At 41.7% G+C, this 20,564-nt stretch overlaps 1 protein-coding gene across 2 annotated transcripts in view; it reads right to left on the bottom strand.

Moving 5' to 3' along the window:
- Positions 1 to 20,564, bottom strand: part of pcgf3 (polycomb group ring finger 3) — a 90,673-nt gene that overhangs the window by 26,193 nt on the left and 43,916 nt on the right. Inside the window, exons 1-4 of one of the 2 annotated variants that reach the window (XM_075481993.1) lie at positions 19,419 to 19,482; positions 14,745 to 14,862; positions 7,462 to 7,558; positions 375 to 430 (exon numbers count right to left, since the gene is read on the bottom strand). In XM_075481993.1, the coding sequence (XP_075338108.1) occupies positions 375 to 430; positions 7,462 to 7,558; positions 14,745 to 14,853 (262 nt within the window). In that variant the 5' untranslated portion in view covers positions 14,854 to 14,862; positions 19,419 to 19,482. Of the gene's footprint in view, positions 1 to 374; positions 431 to 7,461; positions 7,559 to 14,744; positions 14,863 to 19,418; positions 19,483 to 20,564 lie in introns of those variants that run through there. The other variant, XM_075481992.1, reaches the window with a different exon arrangement.

The raw sequence follows: 20,564 nt of genomic DNA, 5'->3' as shown, positions 1-20,564 counted from the left end.
TGCACGCCAGCTTCTGCTCAGCCCAGTATTAAGGTAAATGTGGTCTGAATTTAAAATGTATTGGCTGTGTTGTTTCTTTTTCTGTGGGATGTTTTATCTGTAGAAATGCATATTTGCAAAAGGAGACTTTAGTATGTTGTGGTAAAAGTGGCTCTGCCCTTGATTTTGCTCTGCCAATGTGGCTCTTGTGAAAACAATAGTGAGTATCACTGCTTTAAAGATTCCCTAAAGTGTGTGTGACTACATCTGTGCACTGAAAGCTGCATCTTAAGGCTTCTGAATCCACCCGGCGGCAGGAAAATGTTGCTAAAATGTTGTGTTATATGCAGGCATCAGTGAAGCTTTAACCTCTGACGACACATGGTGACACTCACCCTCTTGAAGCCCCGGTACGAGCTTGTAGACGATGTCTTGCATTGTTCTGTCATGGCTGAAAAGAACAAAAAAAAAAAGTGATTAGTTATCTTTTTTTTAAATCTTTTTATTACATCCAACAAAAAGGAAAATGAACATCTGAACAGGTTTGATCTGAAGTGGTTTCCAGGTTTAAATCGAAGGTTTTCCCAAACTTTCAGTTTTTATTTTACAGAATTTCCTCTAATCTTTGAGTTTTTTTTACTAAGAGATTGTAGCTATTCACCCTAAAGGTGCAGCAGTATCAAAGGAGACAATAAGTCTTTGGATGAACAAGTGGGAACCTGTAGATTTATGCGACACATCTTCTCTCTCTCGCTTGATAAAAAGCTGCAAATCTCAGGACGGCATTTACGGGAAAATGTCAAATGTGTTACGACAAAAAAAAAAAAGAAAAGAAAATCCAATTGACACTCTTGTGCAGCATATGCTGTTGTCAGTCCGAGTGTTAAGTAGCTTTTCCCCGTGCTGGTGACACGGCGGCACAGTGGGGGAAGCTCAGGTCTGCCATCACCACAACGGTGCGTTTTGACACCCAGCCTCGACGGTCGGCTGACGGACACAACGTGTTGGGTTTGCTGCGGTGTTGTGGAGGAACATAACCCAGCAAGCTGTTTACTGAGGAGCTGCTGTATCGGGGGCCAAAAATCAGCAGTGATGCTCCCCCCGTGGCAGGGAAACAGTGACCCCTGCTGGACGGAGCTGGTAGTGCAACCTCATTGCAACAGTTACCTGAAATATGTCGCTTAATTACAACTTTGTTTGTCTTATTCTACCTTCAGGTCGAATCATTCAGACTCTGACCTCGCAAAAAAACATATTTTAGATGCAAAAAAATACAATTGAACTTAAATAAATGCGTTAAAAATAGGACAAAATAGAAATTTCTGTCATCTTTCACATGTGAAAGGCAAAAGAAAGAAATGACTGTGAAAACATACATCTACAAACTCCGTTAAATGAGGATTAAGACACCAATACAGAAGTGAGAACGGACCCCCCCTTTCCCTCTTCAAACTATTATTAGTATTATTATTTACTTTATTTTATTTATTTATTTACTTATTCATTTTATTTTATCTTTTAATCAATCTTACTTTATTCTATTTTACCCTTATTATCATTATTATTACTACTATTGTTATTATTGTTATTACACATTTATTTATTTTATTTATCCTTTTTAAATATATACTGTATATGTATATTTCTTAAGATATCTGAATGTACTTATCTATTACTTATTTTATTTCATAACTTTTATTGCTGTCTGTATTTCTGTTCGATAATTCATTGTGAAAAATCAATAAAAATTGTTGAAACTAAAAACATACGTCTAAAAATACAGCAGTTCTAGTAAAGCTGATATGTACAGGCCTAATCAATTCAATCCAGCAGACTCCATCACTGTAACGCTCTTTTAACTGGACTTCCCAAAAAGAGCATTAAACATCTGCAGCTCATCCAGAACGCTGCTGCTGGAGTTTTAACCCGGACTAAGAGATCTGAACACATCACAGCAGCTTTAAAATCTTTACTCTGGCTTCCAGTCGGTCACAGAATAGATTTTAAAAGCCTGCTGATGGTTTACATCTGTGATCTGTTCAGAGAATATAAAGCCAGCAGAGCTCTGAGATCCAAGGACTCAGGTCAGCTGGTCCAGTCCAGAGTCCAGACTAAACATGGAGAAGCAGCATTTAGCTGTTATGCTGCAAACAAGTGGAACAAACTGCCAGAGGAGATTAAACTTTCACCAAATGGAGACATTTTTAAATCCAGGTTAAAGACATTTCTGTTCTCATGTGTCTATGCATGAAACCTGCACGATATCTTTGAACTTATCTGGACTGTTGCTTGTTATTAAATTCATTTAAATGATTTTATTATTTTCTCTTTATGTTCTTTTATGTATTTTAATGCTTCTTCCACTCTCTGCTGCAATGCTTTTATTTTAAAGCACTTTGAATTGTTTGTACATGAAATGTGCTATATAAATAAATTTGATTTGATTTGATTTGTATGACTTCTGGTGACCTGAGAGCACCGTGCAGCTCCTACAGTTGCTCTATAATATGGTATTCCTTTGCTTCTCGTACTACAGTGAGGAACTTAGGAGTTATTTTTTTACCAGGATCTGTCTCTTGACCCACTTATAAAACAGGTTTCTAGAACCGCTTTCATTTACCTTCGTTATATTGTCAAAATTAGGAACATCCTGTGTCAGAGTGATGCAGAAAAGCTGTGGTTTTAGCTTCTCTTCATTGGCTCCCTGTTAGTCAGAATAGAATCTAAGATTCTTCTCCTCACATATAAAGTTCTTAATGACCGAGCTCCATCACATCTTAAAGATGTAGTTAAGGTCCAGGCAGATGGGCCCTGCCTGGTTCTGGTTCTGCCGGAGGTTTCTTCCTGTTAAAAAGGAGTTTATTCTTTCCCATGTCGCCTCATGCACGCACAGGCATCCATTGGTTTCCTTAAGCTGGACAACTTTTCCCCTTTTTTTTTTTTTTTAAATCCGTTAGTTTTCTTTCTCAGCAGTGACACCTACTGTTCAGGATAAGAACTGCAGTGACTGATTCTCCATTCAAATCTCGGCATCACACCACTCCGGATGCTCGTGCCGACGCGTATCCAGCGCCGAGACACCAAAACTGAACATCAGAACTAAGTCACGGTGCTATGGAAGATGTTGGCTTGGTGATGAATCGCCATGGGGACGGTCGTGTCCGTGGTGACGGGATGAAGGCAAGCTGTAGGGGGCAGTGTGATGCTCTGGGACATATTCTGCTGGAAACCACAGAAAACCTGCCGGTATACTCCCCCCGCCACACATTAAAGGGACAGTTCGCCTCTTTTGACATGAAGCTGTGTGACATCCCATATCAGCAACATCATTTATGAACATCTTCTTACCCCCTGCTGCGTCCTGTGAGCAGAGCTCCAGCCTCGTTTTGGTGTTGATGAAGGTAGTCCGGCTAGTTGGCTGGGGTTTAAAAAATAAAGCGTTTTGCTTCTCAAAACAATATGCGTTCAACAGAGTAATACATTTGCATCACAAAATGGTTCTCCAGGAAAAAGTCAGACCTCACAATCTCTTGGCCCTATTTTCTCTCCCTTCGTATCACTGCCTGCTGTGTAGACCGAAGTGCAGACCGAGCAGTCCCCTGCTTCCGAGTGTAACGGGTTGGCTGTTGATTCCACTTCCACAGTGACTGCCAATCATATTTACCTTTATTTGTGTATCATGGACGCTCACTGGTTGGCAGGGCTGTCCTCAGCACATAAATATGGGCTGTGATGTAGGCCCAGTCCCAGTACACGAGGATTGAGCCGTTGGTAGGTTTGTTACACAGCGTTATACTGAAACTGTATGTAATGTAATAATACAGTTAGCAGGATCATTATTATATATTGTGCTCAGTAAGATGGCGACAGCATTGCATTTGACTAAATGTGTTTTTATTTTGTAATGTTAATATAATGTTTGTTAGCGATCTTGGCTCGAAGGCTAAGCTAAACTTGCTAACTTTCTCTCATGAAACTGTGCTTGATCGCGAGCTGACCAGTCGGTTTCCATATCGTTATTCAGGCAATAAAAGTCCAGTCCTGAAGCTAAAAGAGCGTCTGTCCTTCTAAAAGCGCAGCACAACGCAGACAACGGTTACACAAGCAGCAAACACCGCAACAGGCACTGCTGTCAGCAGGCGGCAGCAGGCAGTGATACGAAGGGAGAGAAAATAGGGCCAAGCGATTGTGAGGTCTGACTTTTTCCTGGAGAACCATTTTGTGATGCAAATGTATTACTCTGTTGAACGCATATTGTTTTCAGAAGCAAGACGCTTTATTTTTTTTTTTAAGCCCCAACCAACTAGCCGGACTACCTTCATCAACGCCAAAACGAGGCTGGAACTCTGCTCACAGGACGCAGCAGGGGGTAAGAAGATGTTCAGAAATGATGTTGCTGATATGGGATGTTACACAGCTTCATGTCAAAAGAGGCAAACTATCCCTTTAACAGTGGTTTCTGGAGAGAGAGAGAGTTGTGTTGACGCGGAATTAAAAATTTACCACATCTGAATCCAGCTGAGTATCCGTAAGGGTGCACTGGAAAAAATCTAAATCCTACCAAGTATATTTGTCTCACTGAGTATCTCATTACACTTAATATAAGACACAACTGCCTAACAAGTACCATTTCAGCCAGATATAGGGATTTGTTTTAATACAATACATCTGGAATATCTTGTTAAGTGAAAAAGTCTTGAAAACAAATTGTTTTGAGTCATATTTCATATGAAACAAGCTTTTTTTTTCATTTGAAGAGGTTTTTAAGCTAATTTCAAAATTTCAAGCAGACTTTTTTGCTTATTTGAAGCAAAAACGTCTTGTATTTGTTGTTTTTTTTTACTTATTTTTGGTAAACAACTCCAATTCATGGCGGTCCTGACTCATAAGGATGTGCCAACGACGGCTTGGCGCCTGAAACTAAAGAAAAGCTTTAAAGACTCAGCACCCATGTCACGGCTGTTCTGGCAGCTAATGGAAGCCAGCGTTCCTAACGTCAGAGCTGATGGTGCAAATCACCAAACTCAACACTGTGCATGGAAGCTTTCGGGTTGTTCGGAGCCTAAAACTGTTTGATCTGCTTTGTTCCACACACAGTAAACAGCTGATTTCCTCCTCCGAGCTCCAAAAATGTTGTTTGTCTGAGCGAAACATTTAAAAAATGCTTTAAAGCAAGCCGAGTGCGTCTCCAACATCAACTTTGATCAATCTTTCCGATGAGCAGATGGGATTCGTCTGTCGTCTGTCGGACATTTTGCCTTCAAATCACTGTTGATGGTTCCAATCAACCCTAATTTCCTGAAAACACTGAGACAGCTGTGCAAAGAGCTAATGTGTTTGAAATGGAGCGTTTCCTGCAGAACAACGAGTCTGCAGACGTCTCAGTTTACACGGCAACGACTTAAACTGCAGGAAACACTGAAGTTTGAGTGTCAAATCAGACATTAATGCACGAGCGCTTAGAGGGGAATCAGCAACACGATCCCTCACAAGAGGAGCATTCAACCAGCCAGACACAGCGACCAATAACAGTAAGAAGACTGTCAAAGTGCTCCTGTGAATAAAACAGAAGCATCGATTCTAATGAGGCTAAACCAAAGGAGCTAAACTAAAGGCCCTGAGGCACCGAACATGGAGCTAACTCAGAGCCAGAGCCACACAGAACACAGCTAAGATCATCACTGAAACTGAACACAAGGAAATAAACACAAATATGTTGTTTATGGTCCAATGCACACTTTCATTGGCTTTTATTCTTTAACCTGTATCAGGTTCTGTTCATTTAAAGCTGTCACATAAGTAAAGGATGGTTGTTTGTTCCAGATTAAGCTCCATGTGTGCGATTGGTCATCTGGTGTTTAATTCACTCGTTTAATCTTTTTTTTCTTATTATTTATTTATTTAAAACAGGGACGATGCACAAAAGCATTAATCTTGAGAGAAGAGATGCCGTGTGCCAGCTTATAGCAACTTTTGCTCATTTCCCACCTGTAGTCCCTGTGCACGTAAAGGTAAAAACAGATTAAGATAGTAAAATATGACAGATAAAAGTAATGTGCGGACCATAATATTTTGAAAATAGACAAAATACACCGGGGAAAAAAGACAAAACAGAAAGGAAAACAGAAAACAAGGGCGCCAACACCTCCAAAGTCAGAGAAACCAGTTTAAAGAGAAACCTGTTTACAGAGAAACCTGTTTACAGAGAAACCAGTTTAAAGAGAAACCGGTTTACAGAGAAACCAGTTTACAGAGAAACCAGTTTAAAGAGAAACCGGTTTACAGAGAAACCTGTTTAAAGAGAAACCAGTTTACAGAGAAACCTGTTTACAGAGAAACCTGTTTACAGAGAAACCGGTTTACAGAGAAACCGGTTTACAGAGAAACCTGTTTAAAGAGAAACCGGTTTACAGAGAAACCTGTTTACAGAGAAACCTGTTTACAGAGAAACCTGTTTAAAGAGAAACCAGTTTACAGAGAAACCAGTTTACAGAGAAACCAGTTTACAGAGAAACCTGTTTAAAGAGAAACCAGTTTACAGAGAAACCGGTTTACAGAGAAACCAGTTTACAGAGAAACCAGTTTACAGAGAAACCAGTTTACAGAGAAACCAGTTTACAGAGAAACCAGTTTACAGAGAAACCGGTTTACAGAGAAACCAGTTTACAGAGAAACCTGTTTACAGAGTTTACAGAGAAACCTGTTTACAGAGAAACCGGTTTACAGAGAAACCTGTTTACAGAGAAACCTGTTTACAGAGAAACCTGTTTACAGAGAAACCTGTTTACAGAGAAACCGGTTTACAGAGAAACCGGTTTACAGAGAAACCTGTTTACAGAGAAACGTGCTTACACTTCTGAATATGCTTTAAATCAATAATCAAAGGCAAACTGGGAAGCATGTTGAACCCGCTTGGTGGTGCTGAAAGCTGATCCCTGCTCCGCGTTCAGTCCACTCAGAGGCTGTTCGGCCTCTGTCATGTTAAACTTCTGTAAACCATCTTTACAAGTTCACATAACCACTGCCGTTTGGGTCGCGACAAATTCAAAAAGATCAAAATAAAACCGTAATAAAGGAGAGAAAAAGCCACCTTTTTAACCCTAAACGCCCCGGCAGGTCCGGTGGCGTAGGCGCAGACACGGAGCTGCTCGTCATTCCAACCACAGATTAAACTAATCAGTGAAATCACATCAGCGTTTGATTAACATGCAAATCTGCCCTCGCTGAGCTCTCCATGAAACCAGCCACTTACAGGCTCTGCTGTGATGTGACTCCACTGTGTGTCAGCGCTGCTTTGTTTACAGAGCGATGCTCAGGTTACATCTTTTAGGGAAACGCACGGCGGCTCGGGCTCGTGCCGTTTCCTGCGGGACGGCAGAGATTAAACGGAAACCGTCGGCTCTTTGTAATGCATTGTTAGCGGCGGCGGCGGCGTGCAGCCGGTCGCAGGCGTGCGCAGCTCTGCGGCGGCCCCTCACTCACCCGATGTACTGCAGTGGATGGCTCTGATGAATAACAATCCTACACGTGGGGCACGTGTTGTTCTCCTCCAGATACTTCACGAGGCAGCTTCTGCAGACTGCAGACACACAGCAAACACAAACGGTTACTTTCCAACACGCAACATGTGTTTTTAATGCAATCACTGTAAACACTGTAAATACTTTTATTCCAAAGGGGGAAATCTGGAAAGCACAAACATAAAATGAAGCATTTAGTCGACAACTCTGCTCTGTGTTCTCACTTCTGCGTGATAATCCTGATCATCTGTGGTTCATCATATTTAAAGCTGCACAGAAAGCAGATTTTACTGTTTCTGCAGTGCGTCCTCAGTTCATTCCAATAAAAGAAAACAGGTGCAGCGATTTACAGAAACTCCTTTTGTTCCGTTCTCTGCCAACATGATCCCACACTGCTTCAGTAATGTTGCTCTGGGGAGGATTCATCCCTCCATCAGACCTGCTGCCACTGATTTTCAGCCCACTTCTTGTGTCCTTTCAACCCAGTCTCACAGCAAAATGTGTGATAGCTACGTTGGTCCACAAGGGAAAACGTGGTATTGTCACAATTTGGCCCCCAAAATTGTTTTATTTGGCCTATTCATTTACATCGCTCCATAGCAACCACCTTAACAACGGTACAAAACGTTTTATTGTTACGTTTTTTCCAAGGAGATACTAAAATCTTCGGCGAAACTAATAAACGAAAGATCGTCTACATTCTCTGAACGAATATTATGAAAATATTATGCATAGTTCTCGCTAGAAATGCCATCGAAATGCACACAAATGCAGATGCTTTCTTAAAATGTTGTGTTTTTCACAGAAAAAAAAGGTCAACAGTCGGCCATTTTCTTTTTTTAGCTGAGGGAAACTTGATAGTCACATGTAAATTAATAGGCCAAATAAAACCATAATTTTAGGGGCCAAATTGTGAAAAAACCACGTTTTCCCTTGTGGACCAACGTAGCCATCACACGTTTTTCTGTGAGACTGTTTCTGAGATATGCCAAGTTTTCAGCTAACAGCTCTTTGGGAATCACCTTGTTGCTGCAGAAATCCTGTTTTCTGTCTGTCACACTGTGTTATCTTTGCTGTTTTTCACACATGCAGCTAAAGAAATGGGAACAAATCTTAATTCCAGTCTAAAACCCACAAAGAGCTTCTAGATTATTCATTTCTGGTGGCATAAAACAGTTTAATCATTTCATTTATATGAATTGTTCCATAATTAGTCATTAGATTATATCTTATATTCCTTTTTTAAGCTTTAAATTGAATCTTATTTACTTTTTCTTGATGTTGAATAACATATAATTCTTATTATTGTCTGTTTTTTTCCTACTTTTCTACTTTTAGACCTTATTTTGGGATTAAGATTTTGTTAAAACTGAATTTCTTATATTAATTTGACTCTTTTGGTAACTGAAAGCAGTTTTTAACGTAAATGTACAAAAAAGTTGAAACTATGAAGCCGTTTTTCACACATGCAGCTAAAGAAATGGGAACAAATGATGTGTCTCTGTGACAGGCTGCTGGGAACAAAGTGCCTAAAGATCCAGTTTAAAACGGCTTCTTTGCTAAGTTGTCTGTTCTGTGTGGACACAACACTGGTTCATCCCTTGAGTTAGGAGCCTTTTTCCTGCCTGAATGATGAGTTAAGTGGCTGAACAAAGAACAAAGGTGAAAGGACTGGAGTGAAAATGAGTAAAAAAGCAGAAGATTTCCAAAGAAATAGAAGAAAAACTAACTGGAGAACTATTGATCACGACTTTCTCATTAAAAATCTCTTCAAATTTAATTCTCAAGCGTTAATAAGTCCAGTGATGATTAATGTTGTAAACCGTAAATATTTCCATCAGATAAAGCCAAGTCTTCATGTCAGGTTGGATTTATTTGCTTTTCACGGCATTAAATCATTAAACATTTAAGCTTTAAAATAGAAAAAAGATCCTTCGCTGAAGTAAAACAGCATTTAAGTCGACCTGCTGCTGGGAGAACCAGTCGCTTCTAAACAAACGTCACTGAGAGAGAAATGAAGTAATTAAGATGCTCAGGTGCTCGTCTGGGGTCCCAAACCGACTTCTGATGAAAATACTGATCCTGTGAAATGTCTTTATATTACACTGATGTGATCTCTCTCCCGGAGACCCTTTCATGAGCGCGACACATGAGTTGTACACCCCTGAAATGTAATTTACTGCACCTGACGTGCAATAAAACCCATCCACACCTGACAGCTTTATTGCGGTGGAGCTCGGTCTGCGGGAGCAGCTGCATCGGTGACGTAATGTGAGTTTCTTTGTCTCGACTCTCCAACGGAGCCCCCCACCCCGCTCAAACTGGGAAGCAGAATCAAAGCTTCAGGTCTGGACTGATGCTTCAGCACAGCAGAACAGCTCCCATCTGAGGTGCAACAGCTCCCTCTAGTGGAGAGACACGGTACCGAAACATCTGGGTTGGTTTTAAATGCTTTGAGTCTAAGATTTGATATTACAAATGAGAAGAAGAAGGTTGTGCTAGCTGCAGAAAGCTTCGGTGTGGTCCATGAGAACCAGCCACAGACCGTCACACCCTGACGTTTGGTTTGATCCTTCTAACCAACCAGAAAGATGGAAGCATTGCACTGGGGATAAACAGTTCCTGTTCAGCTCCTCCAGATAAAACCCACAGAGCAGAGGATTCTGCAGGACAATTATCAGCTTGGTGTCAGTACACTGCTGGCTGAGCCCTCGACTGACTCACCCAGATCTCATGTGAGCATTAAAAGGACGCTGTAGTTTACAGATGAGGCAAACAGGCCGAGGCCTCATAGACTCAGTGACCCTGAAACATCTAATACCAGGTTTGTTCTGCCGGCCTTTCCCCACAACAGGCCATCAAAAGTCCTGAAATGCACGAGGAATGTAAGGCCAACCAATCATGGTGGGAGGACTGCAGTAAAAATTAGGGTTTGCTGGTCAGTATGGTCGAGGAAACCCGTCTAAAGGCCGCCATGGGACCAGAACCGGGACTCTGCTGGTGTCCTCTGGTTGGCTCAGTCTTTCCAGAGTTAAAGAACATTATTTTCTCAGTTTCTCAGTATGAATCCTGGTAAACTGAGAGACTCTGCAGGAGACTTCCCTTTTCTTCTCTTCCTGTTGTGAACCTTTTCAAACCTGAGGTGCAACATGTGACTCTGGATGGACCCGAACTTCTGATCGCTAACCAGCAAGACTTTAGAGGCTGATGAGGCTCATCTACTGTTAGGATTTCTTCCTAAAAGAACAGACACTGGACCAGGACCAGGACCAGGACCTCCCGCTCCAGCTCTTTTTCTTGACCTCAGTGGAAAACGTCATGTCAAAGGGTTAAAGGGACAGTTCGCCTCTTCTGACATGAAGCTGTATAACATCCCATATCAGCAACATCATTTCTGAACATCTTCTTACCCCCTGCTGCGTCCTGTGAGCAGAGTTCCAGCCTCGTTTTGGTGTTGATGAAGGTAGTCCGGCTAGTTGGCTGGGGTTTAAAAAATAAAGCGTTTTGCTTCTCAAAACAATATGCGTTCAACAGAGTAATACATTTGCATCACAGAATGGTTCTCCAGGAAAAAGTCAGACCTCACAATCTCTTGGCCCTATTTTCTCTCCCTTCGTATCACTGCCTGCTGCCGCCTGCCGACAGCCGCGCCTGTTATGGTGTTTACTGCTCGGTCTGCACTTCGGTCTGCATGGTTTACACAGCATGAAACCAAAGCAAAGGGTTGGAAACATCCATGTGGGCTCAGTCCCGTTGCATGTGTGACCGGCGTCCCTACAGCTGTTTCAGGACGGCTGAACTCATGAGGCGTGGAAATTAAACGGGCCACTGCGTGATGAGATGGTCCAAAAGAAAGTAAAACGGTCAATTTCAATGTTTTTGGTGCATAGATGCAATATGTGTGCACGCAGAGACACACTCAGCCCTGTGTGGCTGTGTTCAAAACCGCATACTACATACTCATCGATCAGACAGTATGCAGAGCGTTTACCCACAATGCATCTCGCCCCTGCCCGAGCCGAAATCAGCCGGCCTGAAGCTGATTTCGCTTAAGCTCTAAACTCTGTAAACTTTAGCAACATTTGAAACATTTTCAGGTGAGAAAGTAGTCGTTTAGATCCCCAACGTGTTGAAAACCTGACAAAATACCGGCTGTTTACAATTTTGTTCCCACGAATTCGGCGCTACTAAAGCTAGCCGCAGTGAGCAACGCACTTCCTGTTATTTTCCCAAAATAAAATACCCGTTGCCTTTTATCATAGGGAAAGCCATTACTATACAATTGGTGCTTTTGTTTTGAAAACAGGAAGTGAACCTACCCTCGTTGTAGCTAGCTTGAAACTGCCGTTTTGACAGGAAATGACGATCGGCGACGTCACATTACGTTGCATCTTGGGTAGTTTGAGTATGAGTAGTAACCTCATGATGCATACCCAACATTTCGGAGAATCTAGTATGCATCCCGGAACTTCTGCTTACTAAAACTGGCATACTAACTCAAAAAGTTAGTATGAGTAGTAGGAGTAGTATGCGGTTTCGAACACGAGCACCCTCAAAAAAAAAAAAAAAAAAAAAACTCGCCAGTTTTCTAAAGTAACGCTCATTTCCATGTCAAGTTAGTGGAGTGGGCGCTGCAGTGAATGTGTTTACGTCACGTGACTTTGGTTGATTGACGGCTGAACGGACGGCGTTAATGGGAAAAGCAAAGGTAATAATGTGTCATCATGGATCATCATCATGGTGAAAGACCAAAGAAGCCATCAGGTGCCCAGTTTAGAAAGAGAAGAAGAGGAGAAGAGGAGAAACGGGCAGAAGATAAAGGGATGCAGATTTTTATCAGTGGCGTAGGCTATAGGCTATCTGTTAGCCTCTTGCTAACATGTTGCTATTAGCCACGACTGTGTTTGATTTTTAGTTTTGCTGAACTGGAATTAGAATTGAGGCATCATGTCATGCAGCTAATTTCACCCAAAGGCAACCTGGTCTGGTTTGTGTTTGCAACACAACATGTTAATGTTACTGCCAGCTGTAAACAGGCTGAAAACAGCTGCTACAGTCTGAGCTCTGTTGGTATCATAACTGCAGGAATATTTTTTTTATGCTCCATAGAGTAGCTTTTTTTATTTTTTTTGGCTTCTTTGGTTATTTTTTAGGATTTTGAGGTTATTTAAAGATTTGTGATTGATATTTATATTCTGTATTTACTTATTTATCGTGTTTTTTTCTCAGTTCTTTTTGTACCTTTTTGTATTTAAGATTATATATAATAAAATAATACAAATAATATAATAATATTAATACAATATGTTGTAAGTCTTGTTTTGGGAGGGGGGGGGGTTCCTGGCTAGTAAATCTAGCCAGAACCGCCTGTGTCCGTTGGTGCTACAGCACAGAGGTGTGGATGGTGATGAATCTCCTTCAGTCTCTATTTAAAAACAGGCGGCCGTGTTGTTGCCATGTTTCTGTTTCCTGAGGCGGCTGCGTTCGCCACAGAGGGACCAGCTGGCTCCTCACAGACCGGCGATGGCGGCACAATTTACCCTGCGAGCTGCGCAACTCAAAGGGCACGGTGACCATGAGGTGGCTTTAAGAGTTGGCTCCAATGTTTTTTTAATGAGAAACTAGAAGATTCACAGCACTGAGACATAAAAAAAAACACAGGTTTATCTACTCTGCATGCACCGACCGTTTTCCTAGAGACACCTAAAGATGTAAGTAGATTTTAATCCGGTGGAGTCTTGGGGTTTGAGACAGCCAAAGCTCTAATCACATATTATAATGACCGAGTGCAGGAGGAAACAGATGGTGTTATCAAACTTTATTGAACCCCGCTAATGATGCACCACAGAGCGAATGAGAGACGGCATCATCTCCCCTCTTATGATATTAGTATGCAGATTACATGCTCTGTGGTGCTGTGTTATTACCCCATTTTTAAATAAAACGGCTGTTTTATTGAAAGATTTACTGATACCTTTATTTTTCAGATTCAGGTTTATGGACATAGAGCTGGAAGTTAACAGCAGAGGTGGGTAGTAACGAGTTACATTTACTTGAGTAAGTTTTTGAAATAATTATACTTCCAGGAGTAGTTTTAAATCTCTATACTTTTTACTTTTCCTTGAGTAGATGTGTGCAGCAGAAACTGTCCTCTTACTCCGCTACATTAGGCTACAATGAGCTGGTTACTTTTCTTCTTACCTCTTTGGTATTCTACGCCTCATTATTTTTATCCCCCCGCGTACGCCTCATTTTAATGTTTTATTCTGACAGAGAGAGAGACTTCCGCCAAAGGCTCTACCACCTGACTGTGTTCCACCAATCAGACGCAGCCGTGCAGTCTGGTCACGTGACCATACTCGATCTCAGCGGCGGGACGGGTTAGCTTTAGCATTAGCAGTCGTAGCAAACAAACAAAGAAACAGATGAAAAATGTCAGAACCAACGGTGGGAAATGAAGACGCAGACGAGGCCTCATACTGAAAGCATGTTTACCTTACAAAGAGTGAGAAACAGCAGCTACATTATGTGTCTTCTGTGGCAACCAAAACAAACGCACATTTCAGCAGAAACTCAACATCTAACTTGAGGAAACATGTAGCGCTAAGTTTCCTAAACTCGTTTTTCCCCCCATGGATAGGTGAATGTTTGTTTTTTAGGTTACATATGGGTTACATATGTTTTAAACATTTCCTAAGTCTCTTTTATTTTTTATTGAAGTACTTGAATTTACCTGGATTATTTTAATTTAAGCTATTTTGTAATTAATTCATTCATTTTAATTTATTTTATAATTGGATGAACTCTAATTTGCCTAAAGATGATTATTTAGTATTTTTGTCTGTCTGATTGAATGCTTGTGTTAACAAATAAATCAGACGTTACTCAACAGTTACTCAGTACTTGAGTAGTTTTTTCACCGAGCACTTTTTTACTCTTACTCAAGTAATTACTTGGATGACTACTTTTTACTTTTACTTGAGTCTTTACTTTACTTTTGCCTCTGCAGAGGTGGGTATTAAAGCACCAACCCACCAGCAGACGGACCGGATGCTTCACTGCTGGTGCAACACGCGACATGAAGGCATTTAGTGAACGAAAAGAGCTCAGAAGTATCACTCCTCACTTTCAGAAAAAGCAGCAAAAAAGAAACTGAAATAAGAGCTGAAAGAACAGTGAAAAGGACTTTCAAAATGTGAGAACACAGTAAGTCACAGAGAGGAGAGTGTGTGAGGAGAGACCTACAGGTGTGTAAACACTCTGTGACGGTCGTGGCGTCGATCAGGTAGCCCTCACACAGGCGGCATGTGATGTGGGCGTTGATGTGACACAGCTTTATCTTCCTCGTCAGCATGTCGGGGTTCTGTGGAGGAAAAAAAAAAAAAAAAAAAAAGTCAGTCGTTCAAACATCATCTGAGAGATGAAACGATATTATTACAACACAAATAACGTCTGAATGGATCAAAGGTCCCCACTGAGAAGGATGCTCAGCAGAATCCTGCCCAGAGACGGAAAACCCAACAAGGAGAGAACGACGGCGTCGTGTTTGCTTTCACATCTGTGCCAACATCAACACATCTGGTTTATGACAGAATTCAGAATACGACCCAACTTCCCGATCTGATCACTTATCATTAGGGCTGGGCAACGATTAAAATGTTTAATCTAATTAATCTCATGATTTCCCTGATTAATCGCGATTAATCGCATTTGTACGCAAAATCCAAAAATGAATCCAAAAGTAGTGTATAGCTTTTAGCATTTAGCTTTATTTTAAATGTGCTGCCATATGAATGAAAGTGCCATAACATTTGTTGTGCAAACACACTTTTAACATCAGCATCTTTCTGTAGTTTTTATGTAGAAGCCTCGCTCCACTGTCTGTTTCCTTGAATGACTTGCTGCTATCAGTTGTGTGTTTTGCCTTTAAGTGATATTTTAGACTGGAACTACTACGCTGAGAAGACAATTCAACTTGGCAGTGTTTACAGATGACTTTGGTTCTGTCGACTCCGCCGTCTGGAAGAACTTTAAAATGAAAATGGCCGAGTAAAAGTTCCGTACCCTTCTCCAGGTTTGGTGGATCCGCCGATTACTTTCTTTTCCGGTTCCACAGCAGACAGCAACAGACTTTTACAAAATAAAAGCCTGTGGGCAACAGACTTTTACAGAATAAAAGCCTGTGAGCAACAGACTTTTACAAAATAAAAGCCTGTGAGCAACAGACTTTTACAATAATAAAACAAATAATAAAACGGGTGATTTTTGGCGTAGTGGGTTGAGCAGGCGCCCCATGTAAGCTTGAAGCTTGAGTTTCAAAACTTAATCACATTTTAACTACTGATTTCATCTGATTTTATCTATTGTTCTTATTTCTTTCTTTTTTGTTTAAAATTTAAATCATGCTTTTTATTTCTACTGTTTTAATGTATCTGTAAAGCACTTTTAATGGCCTAGTAGATGAATTGTGCTGTGCAAATAAACCTGCCTTGCCTTACAAGAGGCTTCAGTCCTCGCTGCAGCTGGCTCCGGTTCGAGTCCCGCATCGGACGGCCCTGTGCTGCGTGTCGTTCCCCCTCTCTCTGCCCCCTGCTTCCTGTCTCTCTGAACTTTCCTATCCATTAAAAGGCACAAAAGCCCCCCAAAAATTATAAGAACTAATAATAGTTTGCGATAAAATATTTATCGGCGTTAAATAATAACGAGTTATCTCGCCCAGCCCTACTCATCATAAGGGTCAGCTTCAACACGAATGAGTCTCCCTCAAACTTTGTGTGTTCGGCAGACTAAAGAAACTAAAGAAAGATGACAGGGCAGCTCAGGAGAAGCTGCTGCTAGATTGGATCAGGCAAAGAGCTGCTCTGTGGTAATTAGGTAATACTTTGTAATCCAATCAGACAAAACACTCATAGGCTGGCAGACAGGGAAAGAGCCATACTTTATACTCCGTGTTAGAGGAAAATATACTTCTTACTTCTCCAAATAGCCTTAGTTACTAGATTCTGATGCGTTCAAAAGTTTATCTGGTTTTCTGACTTGTTTAGCTCGTTTTGTGGTGCGTCTGATGGGGGGGGGTCACTCTGAGCTCTGAGGGCATTCTCTAAAATGTTAAAAAAATATATATATATATTTTTAAATGATCGCTTTATAGAAACTCTCTGAAACATCTGCAGAAGATGCTGCTGAAAACGACCGGTTTAATTCCTGCTTTCAGGGCAGCTCAGCAGCTGGAGAAGCTGGTCGGCCAAAAACAGAGAATTCACAAACCCCGACTGGTTTATCACAGCGTTTAGAAGCCTAAACCTAAACTGCTGATACCGATGTGCAGGTGAAAGGAACTCTGGTCTGTGATCCACCACAGAAATAAGAGAGTTTTAAGTGGTGCATTGCTGAAGGACTTAGTGGCATAACTTTTAAAAGCAGAAGCGATTCAAAGAGAATGTGCGAGCTGTATTTCTATGAGCTATTTTCCTTTGTGAGACCGAAGGCAGAAACACCCTGAGGAGACTCCCCTGGGCTTCTCTGAGCCAGATTTACTTTAAAGATTTCTTAGTGTCGGACCAAAAGGGAATTTTTGCTCGATCGTCTGCGTCTCGTGTCCATCAAATCTACCCCAATACAACCAGCTGAATCTGCATATCCACTTTGAGTTTATTTACCATGAGGGTAAGCAGCTCAAACACGCTGAAGAGTCCACACTGACTGCCAATGCTCCGCAGAAGTGGAGAAACTCGGCCAGGTGCACACATGGGTCATGTTCTAAAGCATCATTAGTGCAGCAGACCAAATAAACCAAAATAATAACCAGCCGTGGTGAAGCTACAATGCATCCATCGCCCTCTGCTGACTGGTTGTAGTATAAATCATAAGCCGTTCGTTTTCTGATGAGTTTTTATCCGTTATCTGATGCAGGAAGTCATTTTTTGTTCATTTTCTCCTGCAAACTGTCCCAGTTACTGATATTTGGAGTTACCCGGGGAACGATGCACTCAATAACGAGCTCGGAGGGACTGCAGATAATATGCAACCACTCGTTAAAAGTAATTTCTCATTGACTCAGTGGGGTCACATGGCTCTGAAAGGATCAGATTATTGGCTAAATTACAATCAGACTGAGTTATTAAGTGCATGTAGACACCTTAATCTGACTAACAATTGGATCGGATTAAGACCCCGAGATAACTGGGTTGAAAGTCAACTTGTTGTTGTTGTTGGTGGTGAAGAGGTCAACAGGAAGTGGCTCTATTAGCAACAGCTGGAATGGGTACAGCGCCACCTATCATACCGGGGTATGACACGCTTTGTGCCTCTGATCCCATTCATTCACATTGGAAAAAAAATCAAAGTCTTACCAAGTATATTTGTCTCATTTCTAGTCAAAATATCTCATTACACTTAATATAAGACACAACTGCCTAACAAGTGCTATTTCAGCCAGATATAGGGACTTGTTTGAAGACAATACATCTGGAATATCTTGTTAAATGAAAAAGTCTTGACAACAAATAGTTTTGAGTCACATATCACATGAAACAAGCTTTTTTTTTACATTTGAAGAGGTTTTAAAGCTCATTTCAAGATAACTTTTATCTCAAGAGTCCTAAATATCACATTTTATTTCAATAAATCTTGACAAGCCAATTTTCACTAGTTCCATTCAAGCAAAAACGTCTTGTATTTGTTGTTTTTTTACTTATTTTTGGAGGGGCATTTTTTCCAATGCACCGCCATATATCCAAGGAGAATTACTCTTGAACAACTCAGTCTTATTGTAATTTAGCCAATAATCCGATCCTTTCAGAGCCATGTGACCCCACTGATTGTGATTTTGTTTCATCTGACTGGTGATAAATGGTCTAATGTGGGAATTCTCAGAGGTTTTAAGGCAGTACTTATAGTTTATAAGTTGATAATGTAGAAGTGTGTAATGTGTGGAGGTAAAACTTGGCACACCCGCTCTCACAACTAAATTTTGTTCTGATAGATTGAATAGAAACATTCATATATATTTGAGTGGGGAGTACAGGGCTGTTTTCACAAATAACACTTTCCACTTCCACTCCAGTTTCATGTTACTTCCCCTTTTCCACTCAGCCTCAACATTAACTGCCATTTTCACAGATGAGCAGCAGAGATGTTCAGCAGATTTCTCCTCCGGTTGCTGTTCGCACATGTGCGTCACAGCAGGAGATGGAACGGAGAGGGTGCAGGGAGCATCTGCCGAGACAAAGCACGATGTGGAAACCATTTAATCACTGGTGCTGCGCTCACATCGTTGCAACACACTTAGAGGAGCAGATCAAGCTCCTCGTTATGTTGGTATCACAGCAAAGAGCGAGAGGAGAGCAACGCACGGGTCAGCAGAAAGGAGTCGGCAGCTCCCACCATCACACACTGAAGTGCAGACATTTTTATTTGCACATCCCTCCAAATCAACTGCACATTTCAAGGCTCCAGCATGTGCCAAAACTGGCACCAAGCCTCCATGGCAGAGCCAGAGAGTCAGGAATGCCTCCATAATCAGTAAAATTCAACAGATACGTGCTCAAATTCATATCATATTCTCCAACCATCTATTTTCCGTGCCCACTTAATCAAATTCAGGTGTGGTGGGGGAGGGGTGGAGGCTTGGGCTGGAGCCCAGCTCCAGATTCTCCTTCTAACAAGATATTATGTTTATCTGGACCAGATGAGGCGTCGACTTTAAATCTGAGATAACATCAGCAAAAACATAGTGAGTCATTCATCGCATTATGAATCTGTAACCGCAGTGAAGCAAGATCAACACCGAGTCTTTAGTTGGACGTGTAGCAACACAGTCAGAGAATCAGGAGCAACAGGCTGCGACACGGAGCGCAGCCGCTGACTCACGGGATGGAAAACGCAGCTCGGTTAGTGACTAACCGCGGTTTCACTCACAGAAACTCCGCCCGTCTGTGTGGACGCCCACCGTGTCCATCAGATCAAATCCAGAGGGTGGCTGTGTTCGAAACCGCATACTTCTCCTACTACTCATACTAACTTTTTGAGTTAGTAAGCGAGAAGTTCCAGGATGCATACTAGATTGGCCGAAATGTTGGGTATGCATCATGAGGTTACTACTCATACTCAAACTACCCAAGATGCAACGTAACGTGACGTCGCCGATCGTCATTTCCTGTCAAAGCGGCAGTTTCAAGCTAGCTACAACGAGGGTAGGTTCTAGGGCTGTCGCAATAACCGCAAAATGCAATCACCGCGGTGCTGAGAGGACCTCCGCGGTGCGTGTCCAGGCCACCGCCACCACCGCACGCCCCCTTGCACGCGCAGAACAACTCGAGAAACTAAAAGAGTTTTTAAGACTGCACAGTAGATACAAAGCGACTGACAGAACTGATACTCTTCTTAAGCCAGCACAGTAATAATGATGCATTGTATATTCCCCGCAAGGCAGGAGAAACACATTAACACAGCGAGGTGCCGCGTTTCTGTCGTCATCTTTGCATATAGGCACCGCACACGCACACACGTCTGCATGCTACTCGTTTTGATCTCATTCTCCCTCAGCAGCTGATATTACAAGAATATGCCTACTCAGTGTCGAAGCAATAGAAGTTAAAATAAAATGCAGTGGCCTACCTTTATCTCGGCTTTACTCCTCTGCCTAGTCCGGACACTTTATGGCTTTGAATCTTCCCATATTATCCATGTTTAATGTTGTAAATGCGACCGTCTAACATCAACAATAAACTAGCTTCCACAGAACCACAGCTTGGTGTGCACATTTGCTGTTGGGAAATACCTGATCATTTCAACAAAACTGTGTAGGTGAAACTATTTATATATATAAAAAAAACATTTAAAAAATGTGCCGTGCCAGCTCTAACAACTTCGCGGAAACAGTTAAAGTTCAGCTTTGGGTTGGTTGGACGGCGGGCAGTCTGTTTAAAAAAAACTGTATCCCGGACACGTGAGCTCAACTGCTGCACTGATCTGCTTCGTTTTTCTCCGTCATTACTAAACGAAACTTGCGCAGGTCTGCAACAATGTTGCAGACCTGGGGTATGCGCTGCTTGATCTCCGCTA

This window comes from Odontesthes bonariensis, chromosome 13 (genome assembly GCF_027942865.1).
Source record: "Odontesthes bonariensis isolate fOdoBon6 chromosome 13, fOdoBon6.hap1, whole genome shotgun sequence".
In the NCBI taxonomy this organism is placed as follows: Eukaryota; Metazoa; Chordata; class Actinopteri; order Atheriniformes; family Atherinopsidae; genus Odontesthes; species Odontesthes bonariensis.
The sequence above is the reverse complement of the archived record's forward strand: the minus strand, read 5'-3'. Positions and strand labels throughout refer to the sequence as shown.